General features: G+C 42.2%; 1 protein-coding gene across 1 annotated transcript in view; it reads left to right on the forward strand.

Annotated features, from left to right (window-relative positions):
* ADAM12 (ADAM metallopeptidase domain 12) overlaps window positions 1-19,494 on the forward strand; it is a 364,014-nt gene that overhangs the window by 60,038 nt on the left and 284,482 nt on the right. The window contains exon 3 of the mRNA XM_043988643.1: window positions 13,976-14,049. Coding sequence (XP_043844578.1) covers window positions 13,976-14,049 — 74 coding nt within the window. The remainder of the gene's footprint in view (window positions 1-13,975; window positions 14,050-19,494) is intronic.

Consider the following 19,494-nt stretch of genomic DNA (forward strand, 5'->3'; position numbering starts at 1 on the left):
TTCCAAGCAAGAGACGAGGACCCACAGATAAGAAAGGAGTCCCTGTGGGTTACATAATCAGCAGCTGGGCTCAGACAAGTTTCTCTGACTCTATGTCCAATGTCAGGAAACTATTGGCTGTTAGGAAGAGCCGGGGAAGTTAGCAATATTTAGCCTGGGGAGAGAGTTATGGCATAAAAAGGCATCTCCTGGAGCCCTCCAGTTTTGAGATGGGGAGCCTGAGATCCAGAGGATGCCCAAAATGGCACGAGAGGGAGGGCAGATTGGACTTGCGGTCCTCTGAATTCAGAGCTCCTTCTCTTCCCACTGTAGCCTGACTCTAATGGGTTAAAGGCCATGTGAATAACAAGCTAGATGCAGCTCTGACACATAGATGTTACAGGGGGCTTGATGATGGTTTGACAAAAGGAAGCCCTTTCTCACAATTGGAACAGCTTAAAAATGGACAGGGGAGTCTTTGTTGTTCCCCATACCCAGAAATTCAGTCTTTCTGAATCGAGTGGGAACCTGTGCTAGCCCTCTAAAGGCTGATCAAACATTCAGAATTGATCATTAGATTGAATTTTATTTAAAAATCTATTTAGGTGGGATCCTTGGACTGAGAGCCAGCTGGGTGGCCCAGTGCAGAGTGCTGGGCCTGGAGTCAAGAGATCTCAGACACTTAACTAGTTCTGCAACTTTGCACAAGTTATTTAAACCTCTGACTCAGTTTCCACATTTGTAAAACAGAGCTATGAAACCCCCTGAGGGCTGGTATGAGGCTCAAATGAGATAATAATTGTAAAGTGCTTAGCACTTGGCTGGTACTTAATGAACAGTCACCTCCCTCCCCACCACCCTTAAGGTCTTGTATACATAACCACTGGAAAGAGACCCCAGCTCAGAAATTCCCTTATGGGAAAGAGTTAAATTTATGACCTAGGCCTTCATTCATCTAACACTCTGGCCTTGCTTTGGCCGTGTTCCCAGTGGGCCCTCAGAAAGAGCTGGCCATCTGCCTGTGTTCTTTCTCTTCCCTGCTTTTTACATAAACTACCTGCCAAGGGTCTGAACGCACTGTACCAGACTGAGGTCCCTCCATCTGTGCCCTGCCCGCGTATGAAAATGCAACACAGCTGACCGCCTCCTTTGCCCTCAGCCTGGAACATGTGGTCCCTTGCTCAGGCCTCCATCTGATGGGGAGGCTGCTTCCTCCTTCACTATCTGAGCTGAGAAAAAGATCATCTTTCTGCTTCTCCATCCTGCAGAACATCTCGGATAGCCCACTTCTAAGACTGAACAGAGAGAGTCTTGTCTGAGGAAGCTGCGTGTGTGTTTGGGAGTGGTACTGGAATAAAAAGGTTTTAAAGAAACTGATGGCAAAGCTGATCGATAATTGTTCATGACTGAGAACAATGGAGAGAGCTTCCAGGGAATTAATTCTTCTTTTCTCAGATACAGTGTGAATATTGAGGTTATAGAATTAGGGGGAGATGGAGGGCAGCATGTTGGGGGGGGTCAAAGAGAAGGAGAAGAGGAGGAAGAACCCATCATTTACTGACCCCATCACAGAACTTTTGTTTGTTTTGTGAGGTAATGAGAGTTAAGTGACTTGCCCAGGGTCACACAGCTAGTAAGTGTCAAGTGTCTGAGGCCAGATTTGAACTCAGATCCTCCCGAATACAAGGCCAGTGCTTTATCCACTGTGCCACCTAGCTGCCTCCATCACAGAACTTTTAATTCTTCTAGTCCACATGTGACCTTGATGTACCTGGTCTCTGTTTCTCTAAAAATCTTTCTTCTTTGCTAAATATGGCACACAAATGAAATATTGTCTGCCATTATTTTTTTCTTTCTTTTTTTGTGAGGCAATTGGAGTTAAGTGACTTGCCCAGGGTCACACAGCTAGTAAGTGTTAAGTGTCTGAGGTCGGATTTGAACACAGGTCCTCCTGAATCCAGGACCAGTGCTCTATCCACTGCACCATCTAGCTGCCCCTCTCTACTGTTATTTTTAAAGGCAACTGAGCTTCACATAGGAAGGTGATATGTAACAGAGAGAGTACTAGAATTAGTCAGGAAAACTTGGGTTCAAATCCTGCCTCTGATGCTTATTAGTAGGCCAGGCATGTAAACTCTCTGAGCCCTACTTTTCTCATCTGTGAAATGGGGATAATAATAACTGTATTTCCTCACTTATAGGATTGCCATGAAGATTAAATGAGATATCTTATAAAAGCACTTGATATGGCAGCTACTATTATTATTACTATGATTTGTTTTGACCAGAAAAACTATCCGATTGAGGTCAGTGGCTTTGGGATTAATGAATGAATGAAAAAGCCATTTATCAAGCCCTTTCTTTGTGCTAAGCTCTGTGCCAAGGATCGGGGATACAAATACAAAAGCAGAGGTGATCCTTGACCTCAAGGTTCTTATCTCCTCTTGGGGGAATAACGGTATTATGGAGCCGAGGGGTGTCCAGGGAGGATCACTTTGGTCTCATGATTTACAGGCATGTTGAGTAGGGCCATAAGCGAGTACCGAGGAATAATGGTAGAGCTGATTTGATCATGATTCATGGTTCTAGATCTGGGGAGAAGGAAAAGGAGGAAGGCTATAGTATAAATGGTGATGAGGCTGAAGCCATTCTTGAACAGATAGCCTAGAGAGGGCTGGATCTTTCCTGAAATGGTGTTTGGAGAGAGGTAATTACCAATTAGGTAAATGGAGCTCCTGAGCAGAAGCCCCTCTAGGGCACAGTCTTTGATCTGGGCAACTGGGCAGTTGGGAAGAGAGAATGAAGTAAAGCATGGCTGTGTTTTCTAATTGATACAGCTCCACTGAAGGGCTGAATTGCAAAACTGGGTGGAGGCTGTCATTTTAGGTAAAAAGAGGGGGACTGCATTAGTGGGATAGAGGGCAAGGTGTCTGGGGCTGAGTGGATAGGTTTTCCCTTTCTTCAGAGACCTTGTGAAAATATTCTTCAATGTCCACACAATTGTGTCACCTCCAGTAGAGATCCTCCCTATGTGCACTTGATGTAATTGAAATATTTTTCCCATCTTAGTTCTCTTTAATGATGTTTCTACCTCCTTTCTAAAGTCATTCAGGATTTTTATGTTAGAGGCCAAATGTTCTACTCCCCTTTATAGTGAAAAGAGCTTGTTGTTGTTGGTATTGTTGTTTACAGTTATATAAAACATTACTGTATTAGTCATTTTGTACAAGAAAACTTGAATAAAAGGAAAAAAATGAAAGTGAAAAATAGCATGCTTCAGTCTGTGTTCCATCACTATCAGTTCTTTCTTCGGAGGTGGTTAGTATGTTTCATCCACAGTCCTTTGGAATTGTCTTGGATCATTGTATTGCTGAGAATCAGTCATTCACAGTTCTTCATCAAACAATATTGCTGTGTCTGTGCACAATGTTTTCTTGGTTCTGCTCACTTCACTATACATCAGTTCATACAAGTCTTTACAAGCCTTTCTGAAATCATCCTGCTTGTCGTTTCTTATAGCACAATAATATTCCATCACCATCATATACCACAGCTTGTTTAGCCATCCCCTAATTGATAGGCATCCCTTCAATTTCTATTTCTTAGCCACCACAAAAAAGAGCTACGATAAATATTTCTGTACAAATAGGTCTTTTTTGTTGGATATGAAAAGTGCTTTTTGTAAAAATTTGCAGATCTTTTCCACCTTTTGTCTATTTGTTGTCCTCTTTCTAGTTTCATCTTTAAATACCTTGGGATGATTTAGTTTATTTGGTTCTCATTAAGTTTTCTTAAAACTCATTTTACCTTCCATTTTCCCCTCTGTTTTAGTGTTTATAATTTTCCACTATCTTTCACTACAAGATTTTGCAAATGACTTTGTATTCTAAATCTGTGTTACCCTTGGCTGCTATATTTCTCTGTTTGGTAAGTAAGTCAAAAGGTCAAGAGACTGCTGACTAAGGCCTGTCTTAGGCTTTTTGAGTCTCTTTGTTATGTTTCTATCATTTAATCATCCTTATGAAATTATTTCAATGGGTGTATAGGACCTTCTAACTATATCTTATTTTTTTTCAGCATCAGAAAGGTGGTTAAATAGGTCAGGTTGAAGTTCTTTAAATAACATGATGTCATTTTTCTTCATTTTTTTTCTTTTTTCAAGTTTTGTACTTATTTTGATCTTGGTCCTAACAATTCAGTGGTCTGACCATACACAGACAGCTGATTCAGGAATGGTTCCCACAACAGTAATGAGGCATTTCCTGTCCATTAAAATATGATCCACTCCATTTTTGTAATGTTATTTGTTATTTGCTGTGGCTAGTACCTTCCAATATAAGGATTTAAGCTGATCTATACACACATGCACACCCAAGTATTCATGACATGCAGAGATTTCTTATTTCTGTTAACATGTTTCTCATATGTCAGTATGCCCTACCAGTAAGGAAACATTTTGACATGGGACATACATTTTCAAGGGACAATTTGCATGGGAATTGGAAATGAAATGTAAGCTTTCGCTCTGCTTCTGTTGGCTACATTAACTTTTCATTTGTAACTGGGCCTTTGTTTGGGACATAATGGCTTAGCTTGTCTCTCTGTGATACAGAGGGTGATTATGTTTTCATGTGTTTATTGCATTTGGGTGGTGTTTGTTTGAAAGAGATTATAAATTAGACTTTGGAAACAGTTTGGTAAACAAGGGAAAGGGCTTTCCTCTGTGAGACATCATTTGCTTGTAAACTAATGGGAGACTTTGGCTTTCACTTGTGTTGAATGACAGCTTAGAAAACTGGTTGCAAACCAAGTAGAAAAATGAATATTTCCCAAATCAAATTAGATAGAGGTCCAATCAAATGCCCAATTGAAAATCCCATTCTCAGTCATTATTATTAAGAAAGGATGGCTGATGTCTATCTATCTATATCTCCATGTGTATATATGTGTGTGTATACAGAAAGAAATATTACATATTGAAAAGTCTACCCCGTATGGAATCCTGATCCATAGATTAGTGCTCTAGCATTATGCTCAGAGAGATAGCATGTTCCAGTGGAGAGGTGGCTTTGAATCCTGACCAGAGAACTTAATAACTAAAAAATAATAGGCAGGTCACTCAAGGTCTCCAAGTCTCAGTTTGCTCATCTATAAATTAGAAATAATTATGCTTGCATCAGAGAGCCAGCCATGGCAGGGTAGTGAGAAAGGGGTGAACCTCAGAGGCAGGAAGACCTTGGTGAATCACACACTTCTGTGACCCTGGACAAGTCATTTCCCATTTCAGTGCTCAAGTAATCCTCTAAGAGGGCATTTCCTCATTAGAGATTGCCACACAAATAAAAACAAAGGTCCTGGCCAAAGAAACAAAAATCTCATCATTCACATAGTGTTTCTGTCAGGAAGGCACTTGGTAAACCTTCAAGCATGAGAGAAATGGGAGAGTTTTCATCCTTTTGAAAATGTTTAGATATGTATTATGTAGTATAAGGAACTCCTGGATGAGGAAACCCCTTCTACCATCACAGGTTGGTGCCTTGTATGCTTAAAGCACTGAGGAGTGACTTAACTTCAGAGGTAGAGCCCAGGGTCATAAAGTCAATATCTCCAAGGCAGAACTTGAACCCAGGCCTTCCTGACTCTGAGGCCAGAGTTCTATTCCCTTTGTACTTCATTTACTTGCAGCACATAGGCTCTTAGGTCAGGTTTGCCAAGAGCAGCTCCTACTTATCCCCTCAGGTTTCTAAGGGTTAGTTGGTGCTGGACAGGGTCAAGCAGGTTGCTCCTTGGGATCGGCTTTTCATTGAGCTAGACTTGGCTGCTGCTACCAAGAAACTATTCTGGGGATGCCAGTTGCTTAACTTCTTCTGGTTCTCTGGACTTTTCTAAATAAACAAAGTCCTCTTCTGGTTAAATCTGCCTCAGAAACATGTTGATTGGGGACTGCTTGATTGATAGGTCTCCTGGCTGAGGACGAGAGCACAGGTGTGTCCAAAAAGACTTTCCATCCTGGTCAGAAAGCATCTGGACCACCTTCCTTGGTTCCAGGCATCACATTTTAAGAAAGACAATGGGGGCAGCTAGGTCATGCAGTAGATAAAGCACCGGTCCTGGATTCAGGAGAACCTGAGTTCAAATCTGATCTTAGACACTTGACACTTACTAGCTGTGTGACCCTGGGCAAATCACTTAACCCTCATTGCCTGCACACAAGAAAGAAAGAAAGAAAGAAAGAAAGAAAGAAAGAAAGAAAGAAAGAAAGAAAGAAAGAAAGAAAGAAAGGAAGGAAGGAAGGAAGGAAGGAAGGAAGGAAGGAAGGAAGGAAGGAAGGAAGGAAGGAAGGAAGGAAGGAAGGAAGGAAGGAAGGAAGGAAGACAGACAATGATCCATTGGAGAGGATCCAGAGGAGGGCAACCAAGATGGCAAAGAACCTTGAATCATAGCCACATAAGGGCTGAGTTAAGGAACTAGGGATGATGATACTGGAGAAGAGATGACTCAGGAGCAACATGATGCTGTCTTACAGTGCCTGAAGTCTATAATGAGGAGGAAGAGGGATGAAATTTGTTCTGTTTAACCCCAGAGGAAAAAAATTAAGAGCATTAGGTGGCAGTTGTGAAAAGAGCCCAATTTTAGGCTCTTTGTCAGTCAGTCAACACAGATTAAGTGCTTACTGTATGTCAGACACTATATCAGACATGGGGGATATAAAGAAAGGCAAAAACATAGTCCCCACTCTCAAGGAGCCCACACTGTAATGGAGGAGACAACATGTAAACTATTGTACATCAGGTAGCTATGGAAGGTGATGTCTGGAAGAACAGTGAACAATTCCTAACAATGGGAGTTATCCAGAAGTGGAAGGATCTGCCTTGAGAGGTGGTGACTCTCCCATCCTCAGAAGCCTTCAAGTAAGATTGAATGGCCCTTCTCAGAACTGCTATACATGAGATGCCTGTTAGGGGGTGGGTTGTCCTGGGTCCTAGGATCCTCAGGTCAGCTGAAGGATTCCATCATGGCACTCTCCATGACGATCCTCCGTCCTAAGCCACAGAGAGGCTGGGTTCCATATGGTGATAGAAGAACAGATTGTATCAAGCGATCCTAATACCAATGGAAAAGGAGTTCTGGAAAGCCTCTGCCATCCAGTTTAAGGAGATAACAGCAGTGGTTGTGTGGCCCCTGGAAGAGGTGAAATAGCCCGACCCCTCAGAGAGCATGGTTAGGCTTTTCCAGCCCAGAAGCACCCAGCAAACACACCTGGGTAGGATTCTCCAAGAAATGCTTGTGGAATCTCTGTTTGCATTTGAGTTTGGGGCCATACAGAGAAAGGAGACGTCAGCTTCTTTCCTGAGCTTAACTCTGGGTGTAAACTTTCCCTGATCTCATGAACTGCCTCTCTACTCTCTGCATCTCTGTTAATCTGGGTCACTTCCATTCTTTCAAGCCTCCCCTTCCTCTAGGATGCTACTTTGTGAATTCTGATCTCTCTTCTTGGAATATTCATTGGATATAGCTGCATAATGGACTGAGTGACAGACTTGGAGTCTACAAGGTCTGGGTTCAAATCTTGCCTCAGAATTATAGACCCTGGGAAAACCACTTCAGATCTCAACACCTTAGTTTCCTTCTCCAAAAGAGAAGGTTAATGATCACTCTCTAACCTAACTTCTATAAAAGGGTTATTTAAAGACCATGAGCTCCTAAGAGCTTAGAGATTCTCTGGTGATGAAAAGCAAATCAGATAATGAAAGCAAGAATGAGAGTAAAATCCATCGCTACCCCAAGTATTGGGTGAAAGGGGGTTGTGGTGATGGAAAACATGGATGGAGCTATTAGTTTGGGGAATGCTGTTTTGGAGACCCCCTGCAAAATCTCTGCTTTGTTATGTACAGATAGATGACAGTCTTGCAGGACTGTCTGGGGCCCTGAGTGAAGGTACATGACCTATCCAGGGTCACGCAACCAGGATGTGCCAGAGATAGAAGTTGCACCTAGTTCTTCTTGACCAGCACTCTATCGCCTTGCTCTTGTGCCACGTGTTAATCATTATTATCATAACAAGGAATCTGAGAGAGTTGCCACGTGACTCAGGAAGGTGTGTTGACTGGCCTTCCTAGGCTAGCAAGCTAGAATTGAGCTAAATGAAATGAGAACTATTAACAATGAAATTAAACCCTAAAATCTCAACACAAAGATGAGTTCACATACATTGTGCCTCCTTCGAAGGCAGGGTTTTCCTAATGAAAGCACTTTGTTCCTTTCTATTTTTAAAATTCTGCTTGATAATGTTTTACCATCAATGAAAAATTATCCCTGACTCATGAATATGCACATTAATAGTTTAAGTATCACTAACAGGCCTCTAAGCTAGTGCCAGCCCATGCAGTGGCTGCCAGAATTGTACCTGCTATCTCGGGCACACGGCACCATCATTATCCCTGGTGTATCTCCTCTGGATTCTGTAGAGTGTGTTTCTTCCCAGCATTGGCACCAGGGTACTAATATTCAGTGGGTAATCAAGATGGCCTCTAAATATTCATAGCAATGACTGTGTCTCACGCATGACTGTGCCCCATGAAAGCCAAGTCTGGAGGTTGAAGTGTTTAGTTAGTCCTGGAATGGGATCAAGTTATTTCTAAGATAACTTGAAGGCAATATTTCATTATTACTCTTTGACTTGAAAGATGAGACCTTTTGGAGTTTGCACTGTTGGCAGCCCAAACCATGACATTGGCAGAGATGGATCACATCTTCTGAAAGGAGAGCCATGTTTAAGGGCAGGTTTGGGGCTGAATATTCCCCAGTCTCTTTCCTGATATTACTTCCCTCCCTTCCTGTCACTCCTGCTCTCTCCTCCCTCATGGCCCCAAGGGCTCTAGCTTCATGGCCAGACTCAGAGTTGTCTTCAAGTTTATAGAAGCAGCTAGGCGGTATAGTGGGTAGAGCCCTGGACTTGGAGCCAGGAAGATCTGTGCTCAAATTCTGCCTCAGACACCAGCTGTATAGCCCTGAGCTAATCACCTAACTGCTGTGGGCTTCAGGTGAGGAGCAAATGAGATAACACATAAAAAGTATTTTTCAAGCCTAATGAATGGCTAAATCAAAGGTGGCTATTATTATTCATTAGATGGTAAAGTACCCGAGGGCAGGCACTTTTACCTCTTTTTGTATCCCTAGCATTTAGCAAAATGCTTGATACACAATAGGCACTTAATAAGTGTTTATTGATTGACTAATTTGATTTGATCCTTCTTAAAGGAGATAGTCTTATTAATCAAAGGAGTAATGATACTCTTAGCCTACAATCAAAACTTTAAATGAGTACAGTATTCCTTTATCCAGTGACCTTTGACTGATCCAACTCTCCAAATCAATTCTCAGACTATTTTGTTGTTCAGTTGTTTCAGTCATGTCCAACTCTTCATGACCCCTGTGATAAAATAATGGGACTTGGCAGATGACCAGAAGCCCCACCTGAAGATTAATTTGGAATTGATTGAATTGGGTGAGACTGAGAGACCGAGAACCTAGTTAAGGATGATTACATTGGGACCACACCTGACCAGCCCTGAGTAGGGTGTTGTTCTCAGAAGTTGAACCTAGTTAAGGTTGATTAAATTGAGACCACACATGGCCAACCCTGAGTAGAGTGTGTTCTCAGAGGCTGTGGACTGTGATATCAACAGGAGACCACTCTTGACCAATCAAGTTGAAGAATCTCTCATTTCAGAGAGGAAGACAGGAAGTAGGAAGCTGAGGCTGGCTGACTGGATCTTCCTCTTTTGATTGGAGACATCAGCTTGGCAGCAGAACTTCACGTGGGCTGCTAGGAAAGCTAGGATTTCCATGCTATAAGGAATCTGTTCTCAATCTTTCTCTTCACTATCTTAGAATATATCTTTTAACAAATCCGTAAAAGCCTAAACTCTTGCTGAATTTATCAGTGATTTTAGCCAGTTTCCCCCAAAACTGGCCGGAGGCAGATTAGAACCCACATTTAGATTTTTAAACAACACACCCCATTTAAGGTTTTCTTGACAAAGATACTGTAGTGGTTTGCCATTTCCTTCTCCAGCTCATTTTACAGATGAGGAAACTGAGGCAAACAGGGTTAAGTGACTTGCTCAGGGTCACACAGCTAGTAAATGTCTGAGACTGGATTTTAACTTATGAATATGAGCCTTCCTGAAACCTAGCTGCCCAAGGCTATAGGTTGGGTTAACACAGATAATCTACAAATCATTTATTCTCTCGGGCTATTTGCTGGTGCTCACTTTTAAATACAGTGTCCAGGCCATTCACAGCCCATCACTACATAATTTGCCATTACTGCATATAGCAAAACCTGATGTATCTAGTCCAGGTAGTAAAATCAGGTCTACTTCAAAATAAAATAAATGGAGGGACTTCAGAGGAGCTAGAAAGTGCCTCTCCATCTTTGCCATATTTCTATCCCTGCTCCTCCATCCATGTGGGAAATAGATCATATCACTTCTCAGACCAATGGAAAGCAAGAGTCTAAAGTAAAGCTGACCTAGATCCCAGGATTTGTTGGTTGGCCCTTCCTTGTGCTGGCATGGTAATTGTTTTGATTTAAAAAGCCCATCAAGCCCATCACTCCCATCTCCAACTGGACTTGAGTAAATAGAGATACTGTATATGTCAACAGGGTATCTAAATAGAGTAGGTCAAAATGTTAATAAGAAGTTGAAATGAGATTTGCCATGGATTAGTAGTAATGGAGCTATCTGTCCCCCAGATAATTGAGAATTTACTGTATATATCTTTGCACTAAGTACACAGACACTTTCCAAGGAAGAGAGTGTTATCTAACAATCTTTTTGAAATAACAGGATATTATTTCAGAAAGTCGACTGAGGACAAACAGCTCCTAAGCTGGGAAATAAACTACTTCCTTCCTTGATTCCTGATAACATTATCCAATGTCCTCAACAATATTTTCTTGATTTAAAATCAAGTCAAGAATCCCTGTTGATACACTTTCACTTTATTGATTGACACAGCAAAATGCAATTTTTGAAGTATTCCATAAAATCCCTTGTGCCTTAGAAGAAAATGCCCAGGAGAGTTTACACAGCTTGTGGTCTTTTCATTCAAATCTTGCACAATTCCTTTATCCCCCTGTCCTTGCCCCCCCCCCAGCCCCATCATTGTTTTTTCTGTACCTTGAGTATTTTACTTTCATGTAAAGATGAGATGAAATTGTGGAGATGATGTAATCAAAGAAATGAAAAATGGGCTGGTCACATGGCAAGAGTGAGGCATGACTGATCAGTAGTCTGCGTGTTCCAGGGTGGGTCCATTGGTCTCTTCTCAATGTAAAGAGAATATGAGCAAAGCCCCCAACACCTGAGTCAGACCCTGGGCTTCAAACTGTGGGAGAATGTAGACAAGAGCCCCAGAAGATGTACAAGTCTGGTTGGGTTGTGCATCCTGACATTATTGCCAGGAATGAGGCTTAGTGACCTCACGTATCCCTTGGAGGATAGGGAAGGCTGCCTCTTACACACTGATACACAAAGACAGTGTGGCTTGCTGGCAAATGTTTAACAACTGTCTCTCCAAAGCAAAGCAGCAACTTTTGCATGCCAACAAGCTATGCAAGATGCACTTCTCAGTTTAATGTCCATATTAGCATTTTCTCTATCACTTTCATAAGTCTAGACAATCAGAACAATAAATTGAGCCCTGATTTGTGGTATTTGCTGATTTCCAAGGTGTCAATGCCCAACTGGAAATTGAATGATGACACATTTAAAGGAGCCAGTGCAAGAAAGCTCCTATGTAAAGGATTTGAGAATATGCATTCCTTTGATTGGAGAATTGTCAGCAGAGCCTAGATAATACTAGAAGATATTGTTAGGGCAAGATATTATGAGTACTGGGCTCTTTTGTCCTCAGGAAGAAAGATGCGGCCCACACCAAGGAAATTATTATTGTGGTGGTGGGCCTGGGCCCAGTTAGAGGTGTGAAAGGTGGAATGGTTGATCAACTTGCTCTGGTTAGTTAGAGGGTACTCTTCCCTTGGAAAAGTAAGGTGGTTAATCAACCAGATACTACCTGACTAGGACCAGGTGGTGACAATAATCCCTAGTTAGGCAAGCATCCCCACTCCCCAACAGCTGTAACTTTTTACCAATCTATCCCCCTATAAAAGCATTGTCTTCCTTCCAAGTCATGGAGGAAGATGTCTTAAACCTTCTCCTTCCCGAGAGGCTGTCTTAGGCTTTTCTCCTGGCTATATCCCCTTGTGCCAAATCAAAAATTTACTATTATCTCTGATCAGAATGTGTGTAAGTTAATTCTTTAATGGAGGGATATCCAGAATCAGTTTGCCCCTTGACAATTATAACCCACAAGTCTAACACCCTTGTAGTTCTAGGAATTGAATGTTCTTACCCTATTGTGAAGTTTTCAGTATAGTCATCTATGCTAGATATCTTAGGCAAGCCCAAATTAGAAACAACACAATTAAATACACACAGATGGGGAAAATGTCCAGTTGAGCTAGAAGTGGTATTCTTCAAAGGAAGAAATGGATGCTGTCCCGGAGGAGCTGTCAATGCAAATGGAGATGTTTCATGCTTGAAAGACACTTGAAAACAACGTATGTCACAGTTAAAAGAACTGATTCACCCTCTGCTTCAGTTTCCACATCTGCAAAATGGGGACAATATTCACCCTGCCAATTCCCCAGAGTTATTGAGAGAAAAATGTTTTCTAAAATGTTAGGCCCCCTCCCCAACACACCACCTGGCCAGTTAATCCTTTGCAATTAGGTCCCGGGGAGGATCCATCACCAGACTGGTGAGCAAGCTTGTTCAATCCCCTCTTTCCTGCCTTAAATCCCATTTAACCATCCCCCTCTTATACCCCACCCTGCTCCCCAAACATCTTACCATCTGCCCCATTCTTTCCCTCTTCTCTCTACGTGGATCTTTGGAGACTGTGCCCCACCCTGCCCCTCTTTAATCTACTTGGCCATAGAACTCCAGGCCTAGGAAAGACCCATTTTAGTTAGTGGGCAAAGGAGTTCAGACCCCATTGAGCCACTAAATCTCAGGATTGGCAAATCACCCAAATATCTCTGCTAAGAAAACCCCAAATGGGGTCACAAAGTCAGAAAGGACAGAAAAATGGCTGACTGAAATGTTTTGTTATGTTTCCTTTTTATTTATTTTGTTAAAAATTTCCCACATGCGTGATTCAGGTTGCATGATTCCCCACAAGCTAGGAATTTGATACCTTTCATTTATACAAAGTTTCCTTCACAACCCTGTTATTATATAAACCATGCCAGCATTAGAATTCCCATTTCACAGATAAAAACGCTGAATCTCTGAGAGAAGTGACTTGTTGAAGAGTCACACAGCAGGGAGTGGCTCCTCCCTAGCCCAGTACACCCTCCCCCACCCCACCCCTCACCTCACCCCTCACTTTAATGATGCCTTGGCTAGGAGGCCAGAGCACAAACTCTACTGTTCTCTACCTATGTGACCATAAACAAGTCCCTTCCTGACTCTGGGCCTCATTTCCCTCAATCTATGGAATGGGAGAAGGGATTCTACAATCACCAGGCTCCCTTGCAGTTAGGTAATACAATAGATAGGACACTGTAACTGGAGTTAACAAGACCCCAGTTCAAATCCAAGCTGTCACTTCCTAGTTGTATAGCTGGTCTTTTAACTGGCTGCCTTATTTTTCTCATCTGTAAAATGAGGGTTATTATAGCATCTTCCTTTGAGTTTGTTTGGGAGGATAAAATAATATTTGTAGAGTGTTTCACAAACTTTAACATGCTATGTAAATGTTAGCAGTTATTAAATCCCAGAGGGGTGGCTGTGAGGAAGCCCATTTCCCAGCTGTGGGTGGCAGAACTAAATCCAGCATCTAGGTATGCAGCAGTTGGGTATTCAACCCAAAAAGGAACCAGAGAACATTTTCTCATGGAAAACTTGTGTTCTTTTTCCAGGATCACCCAGTGAGACTCAGTTTTCAAATAGAAGTGGATGGTAAGGAGCTGATTATACACCTGGAGAGAAATGAGTAAGTGACTTCAAATGGTCAGAGTGAGGGGGAGGGCACCGTCATGGCTCATGGAGAGTGGGAACAGGGAGACTTTAGAGAAGAGAACTTGGGAAATGTCATTTCATTCTCCCATCTGGAGACTTGGGCTCCGGTCCTCTTGAATTATAAAAGGGTTCTGCTCATGGGGATGAACAAGGTATTGATGACTCCATCCTTCGTTTGTAATTTTGAAGTGGTTGTGGAATGGACTGATTTTGTTTGGTTTGATTTTGGACTTCTTTTATTCTATTAAGTTGGAAATTCCCTGAATTAGTTAGTTGCCTTTTGTAGACTTCTGAATTATCTACAGAGAATGACATGCAAATGGAGAGAAACTCTAACCTTCATGGGAAACATTAGCTCACTTGGAGCAGTGTAAGCTCCCTTTCCACTTTTTGATTTGATTGTTTTGTTAATGATATTTTAATTTGGGTGCAGGTAATCTGTTATAGAATTTACATTTAATTGCTAATAATGGCTAACATTAAATAGGGCTTTAAGGTTCTCAAAGCACTTTTCAAATATTAGTTCATTTGATCCTTATGACAAGTATGGAAAGAATATGCTATTTTCCCATCTTACAGATGAGGAAACTGAGGCAAACAGAGGTTAAGTGACTTATTCATACAATTATTTAAAAGGTTAAATGCAATGTTTCTGACTCATAATTCCTCACCTCTGAGCAGTGTCTTCTCATATTTTTTCTTGAGGTGAAATTTATTCATTATCATTTTGAAGTGTTCAGTTTCATTTCTTTTCATTTGTATTGTCATTATTGTAGTAATTGTTTTCCTGATTCTGTTTACCATATTCTGCATCAGTTCATAGAGCTCTTCCCAGATTTCTCTGTATTCATTTTGGACACCATTTCTTACAGCACAGTAATTTTCAATTGCCACAATTTGTTTGTCCATATGGATGGGTCTCCACCTTGTTTCTAGTTTTTTTCTATCATAAAAAATAATGATTATAAATACTTTGGTAAATCTAGGACCTTTCTTTTTACCATTGATCTTCTAGGGGTCTTTACCTGAAGAGTACATATCTGTCAGTCACTATTTTGTATTATTACAAATTGCCTACAGAATCATTTCAGCAATTCACAACTCTGCCAAAAAATGCCTTGTGCCCTCATCTTTCCGCAACTCTTCAACATTAACTCTTTTCATCTTTTGTCAATTGACTGGATGAGAAGACACCACAGGATTGTTTCTGTGTGCATTTCTCTTATTGTTAGTGATCTGGGATATTCTTTCATGTGGTTGTGAATAGTTTTCAATTATTTTACAAGGTATATATAACCTTTGTCCACTTATCTCTTGGAGAATGGCTTTTAGTCTTTTATACTTTTGTTAATTGTCTCTATATCTTGGATACAAGACCCTTATCAGAGGTATAGGTACAAAGATTTTTTCCCAGTTGACTTGCTTCCCTTCTTATTCTAACTGCATTAATTCTGTTCATGTAAAGCCTTTTGATATTGTGTAATCAAAATTTTATACTTTGTAATTGCCTCCATCCCTTATTTCATTAAGCCATGTTGTCCTATTATTCTGCTTCAGCTTTTGAAATCATACTCAAAGTTCCCAAGGTTAATTATCAGCATTCACTCTCAACCAATAGGTAGAGATGGTGCTTTCTTCTGGTACTAACCACGTCAAAGATAAAGCTTCAGGTTATCTTAGGTATCACTATGAAAACCACAGGATTGGGAATTAGTACAATGGTGCTTTCCTCTTTTGTCTCTGGCTAGCTAGTGCCTAGCACTGTGCCTGGTCCATGGAAATAGGATAGGGAGTAGAACTCCAGCAGTGCTGGGCACTCCAGAGTGAGCATATACACCCTCTATGAATCTCATGGAGATGTCCTGGAGCACCTACGAGGTAAGTGGCTAGTCCAGTGTCACACTATGAATGTCATCCCCATGTTCAGAACCCAAGTCTGGAAAATTTTGAACCTGACTCCCTATGCTATGCTGACAGAATAGCTGCGTAATAAATGATGGTTGGTTGATGAAATTGATGGTTACTATTCCTTTTAATCCTTAAGAATCCACTTTGGCTTTGTTCTGTGGTCATATGCGTGATTTGTCTTCGACATCATGCATTATCCACTCCCTGCTTTCCTAGCTCCTCAGTGTCCTTTGGCCTCAAGCCTAGTGCATGACTGACCTGACCCAGAAACCATGAGGAGCAAATTTAGCTCTTGCTGCATCTCAATCTTTATTTGGAAATTTCATCCCTCTTGGGCATTGCAGTTTTAAACAACATGTATGAGTTTACATGGCAATTCCCCTTTGAATGTGACCCTGGCAATGGAGGCTGCCAGTTGCCCTTGAGATGATCACTAGGGTTTGGCAAAGCATAGGAGGAAGATGGGGGAGGTGAGATGGTGTGAACTTAAGTGTGTCAGCATCCAAGTGATGCTGAGCCATTGAACCCATGATTTAGTCAATTGTGTTCTAGCTGACAGTCATCTTTGGGTACTTGAAGGGCTCTTGTGTGGCTGTGGGGTCAGCCTTGGCCAGCTTGGACCTGAGGCAGGGGCAGAGCCAGGAGTGACAAACAAGAGGTATGAACAGGCTAGTTTGGGCTTGCTCTCAGGAAGACTTTGCCAACAAGAAGAGCTGTGCCAGAGATGTATGAGATGTCTGAGGTGGGGGGGGGTAGGTTCCTGCCCCCTGCCTCCTACTTCCCCATTGGAATTCTGAAACCTGCCACTGGATGTTTCTTCTTAGGGATAGTATAATGGGGAGTCTTGTTCAGATATGGCTGCCCTCATTCTGAAATTAAGATATTTAATATTTTAGTATCAGTGAGTGATGAAGGCTTGGGAAGAATGACTGAGGCAGGCAAAGTAGAACAATGAACAGAGAACTGCATTTGGAGTTCTCTAAGATCTGAATTCAAATCTCTGCCCTGCTACTGATCGTGACCTTGGACCAATCAGTCCCCCTCTCTGGGTCTTAGTGCCCTCCCCCATAAAATGAGGGACTGGAGAAGAAGACTTCTAAGTCCTCAATCCAATGGTACCATGAAAATTTCAGGTGTCCTCTAAGACAAGAGAATCTTCATTTCCTTCCATCACCATAAGCTGTGAGGTGTGGTTGCCAGCACAGCTCTGGTCAGCTCCTCCTGCTAAAGCTTTTTGTTTGAAAATGGAGGGGTTTTTTGTTCCCATTTGCCCATCTTTTCTTTCCTCTGTAAGACATAAATTCCTGTGAGTTTGAAGGGGTTTCTTGCTTGTTCCAAGTCATTTGTGTCACACAGTCTTGTAGAAAGGTCAAGGTGGCATCTGGTTTTGAAGAAGTCTTTCTCTCCTCCTTGTGCAAAAATGAGAGAGACTCAAAATAAGGACTTACCACCTTCTGAAAGAGTGTGTCGGGCTCCAAATTTGGAATATTGTTACCCCAAGGTGACGTACAAAGAAAGGGTGTTTCAGAGGACAACAGCTCCTCCTTTCTCCTTGCAAGCTTGGCTACTGGTCATTCTTGTGCCCAGTGATTAGCCCTGTACCTTCATTTCTTCTTCAAACCATGCTAAGGCAGCAGGATTCCTTTTCTAAACTTTTTCCTAATGAATGCGTAGTATTGGAAGTGCACCTGCTAGAGGACATGATGCTTTGCAGGAAAAGGGGGACCAGATTTAGAAGCAGAAGACCTGGCTTAAGCCCTGGCTCTGCCTGGGACTGTCAGCAGATCCTTTCCCCAGCTGGGACTGCTGCCTTATCTGTTAATTGGACAGTGTCCAGGCTAGAGGTGGGGTGGCATTAAATAATCTTTACTGTCCTTTCCATTTCTTAATATGTGATCCTTTTATCCTTGTAGGGTTTCTGTAGAGAGTCAGTGACTTAGTTTAGATGCAAGGTATGAGTTTGACATTTGAGTCCAAATATTTTCCCTTGAATCCTTTACAATTTCCTTCCCATTTTGGTGACAGAATCACCAAAATCACAGAACCTTGGAGTAGAAAAGGACCTCAGGAGGCATTTGGTCCAACCCACACCCAACAGTCATCATTCTGCGTTGGCTTGAAGGCAGCAGTGAGGGGAACCACCCAAGGGAGACCATTCTTGGCTTTCTGTGGGCATGTCAGGGGATCCTTGAGCTCTTGGAGGTTTGGTTTCTCTGTCTATGGAGCTGATAAACCACTGTGCCTTCTTAGCCTCTGGGCATCTCATTGAGGTCCTTCCATCATTCCCCTGAAGAGGATCCACTCTGATGATGATGATAGTAATTATTATTATTATTTCTCACCTGACCTGTGATTTGATCAGCCTAGATAACTCTTAATAAGGCATTCCCTCTCCCAGTGCAAGTTGGCACTTTCTTTGAAATGTATGGTCTTAGAGAGTTTCCTGGGCTACTGAGAAGTTAAGTAAATTGCCCAGAACCATACTACCGGTATGTGTTCTCTACTCCTTGTGCCTCCTCATTATGATAAGTAATATGTATACAGAGGCTTCTTTGCAAAGCACTTTACATGTATTATTTAATTTCATCCTCACCACAATGTTGTTTGCTGTTGTCATCTCCATTTTGCACATGGGGAAATTGAGGCACAGTGACTTGCCCAGGGTTATGCAGCCAGTAAGTGTCTGTGGTGGGATCTGAACACTGGTCCTCCTGATTCTAAACCCAGCACCCTATCCATGACACCAAACACATCCCCACCTAAAGATACTGGAGTCTCCTATTTTCACATTTTGTGACTAGCAAGTAAGATTGAAATCCTCCTTCAGCCCTAATCTTGCTTCATGGCCGTCTTGGGTCCTTCACCTGCCCCACCCACTGTGCTTCAATGTGTGTCTTGGGTCATGTGGGGCTTACAAGGCATGGTTGGAGATACCCTATTGCCCACTTACACATTCCATGCATCTCTTCATTTCCTTGGGATTAGATTCCTCTGAGCCTGTGGTTGTCCGTGATTCATAGCCAGACAGCATTGCCATGAGCATATTAGTGTTAAAAACATGACACATTTTGTATCAGGGAGCATTTGTCGAGCATGGAAAATACTGTGCAATGTCCCAGACTTTATCCAACCCTCTGTCAATTCCGTGCCTAGTTCACTGTCCATACACAGTGACTGGCCAAAGCATAAGTGCCAGTGGACCGACTCGGCAGTCTGCTCATTCATCCACATGTCACCATCTGGGCAGACTTCATTCTTTTCTCCACCAAAGTCCTCAGATACTCCACTGTGAGGTGGAGATGACTCTGAACTCTCCAAGGCTTTGTCAGGGCATCCAAGCTCAAGGACAGGTTAAATGATGAACTGTATACCTGCCACCCCAGGGTCACCTGGGTTCACCTTCTGGGTCCAGAGCAAGCAGGGCTTTGAAAGCCTCTCCTTGGGTTTCTTCTGTTTTCCAGCACTCGTCCCCTACCCCTTCCCAGCTGTACCTCAAAGGTCAAGATTCTGT

Source organism: Dromiciops gliroides, chromosome 2 (genome assembly GCF_019393635.1).
Source record: "Dromiciops gliroides isolate mDroGli1 chromosome 2, mDroGli1.pri, whole genome shotgun sequence".
Taxonomy (NCBI): domain Eukaryota; kingdom Metazoa; phylum Chordata; class Mammalia; order Microbiotheria; family Microbiotheriidae; genus Dromiciops; species Dromiciops gliroides.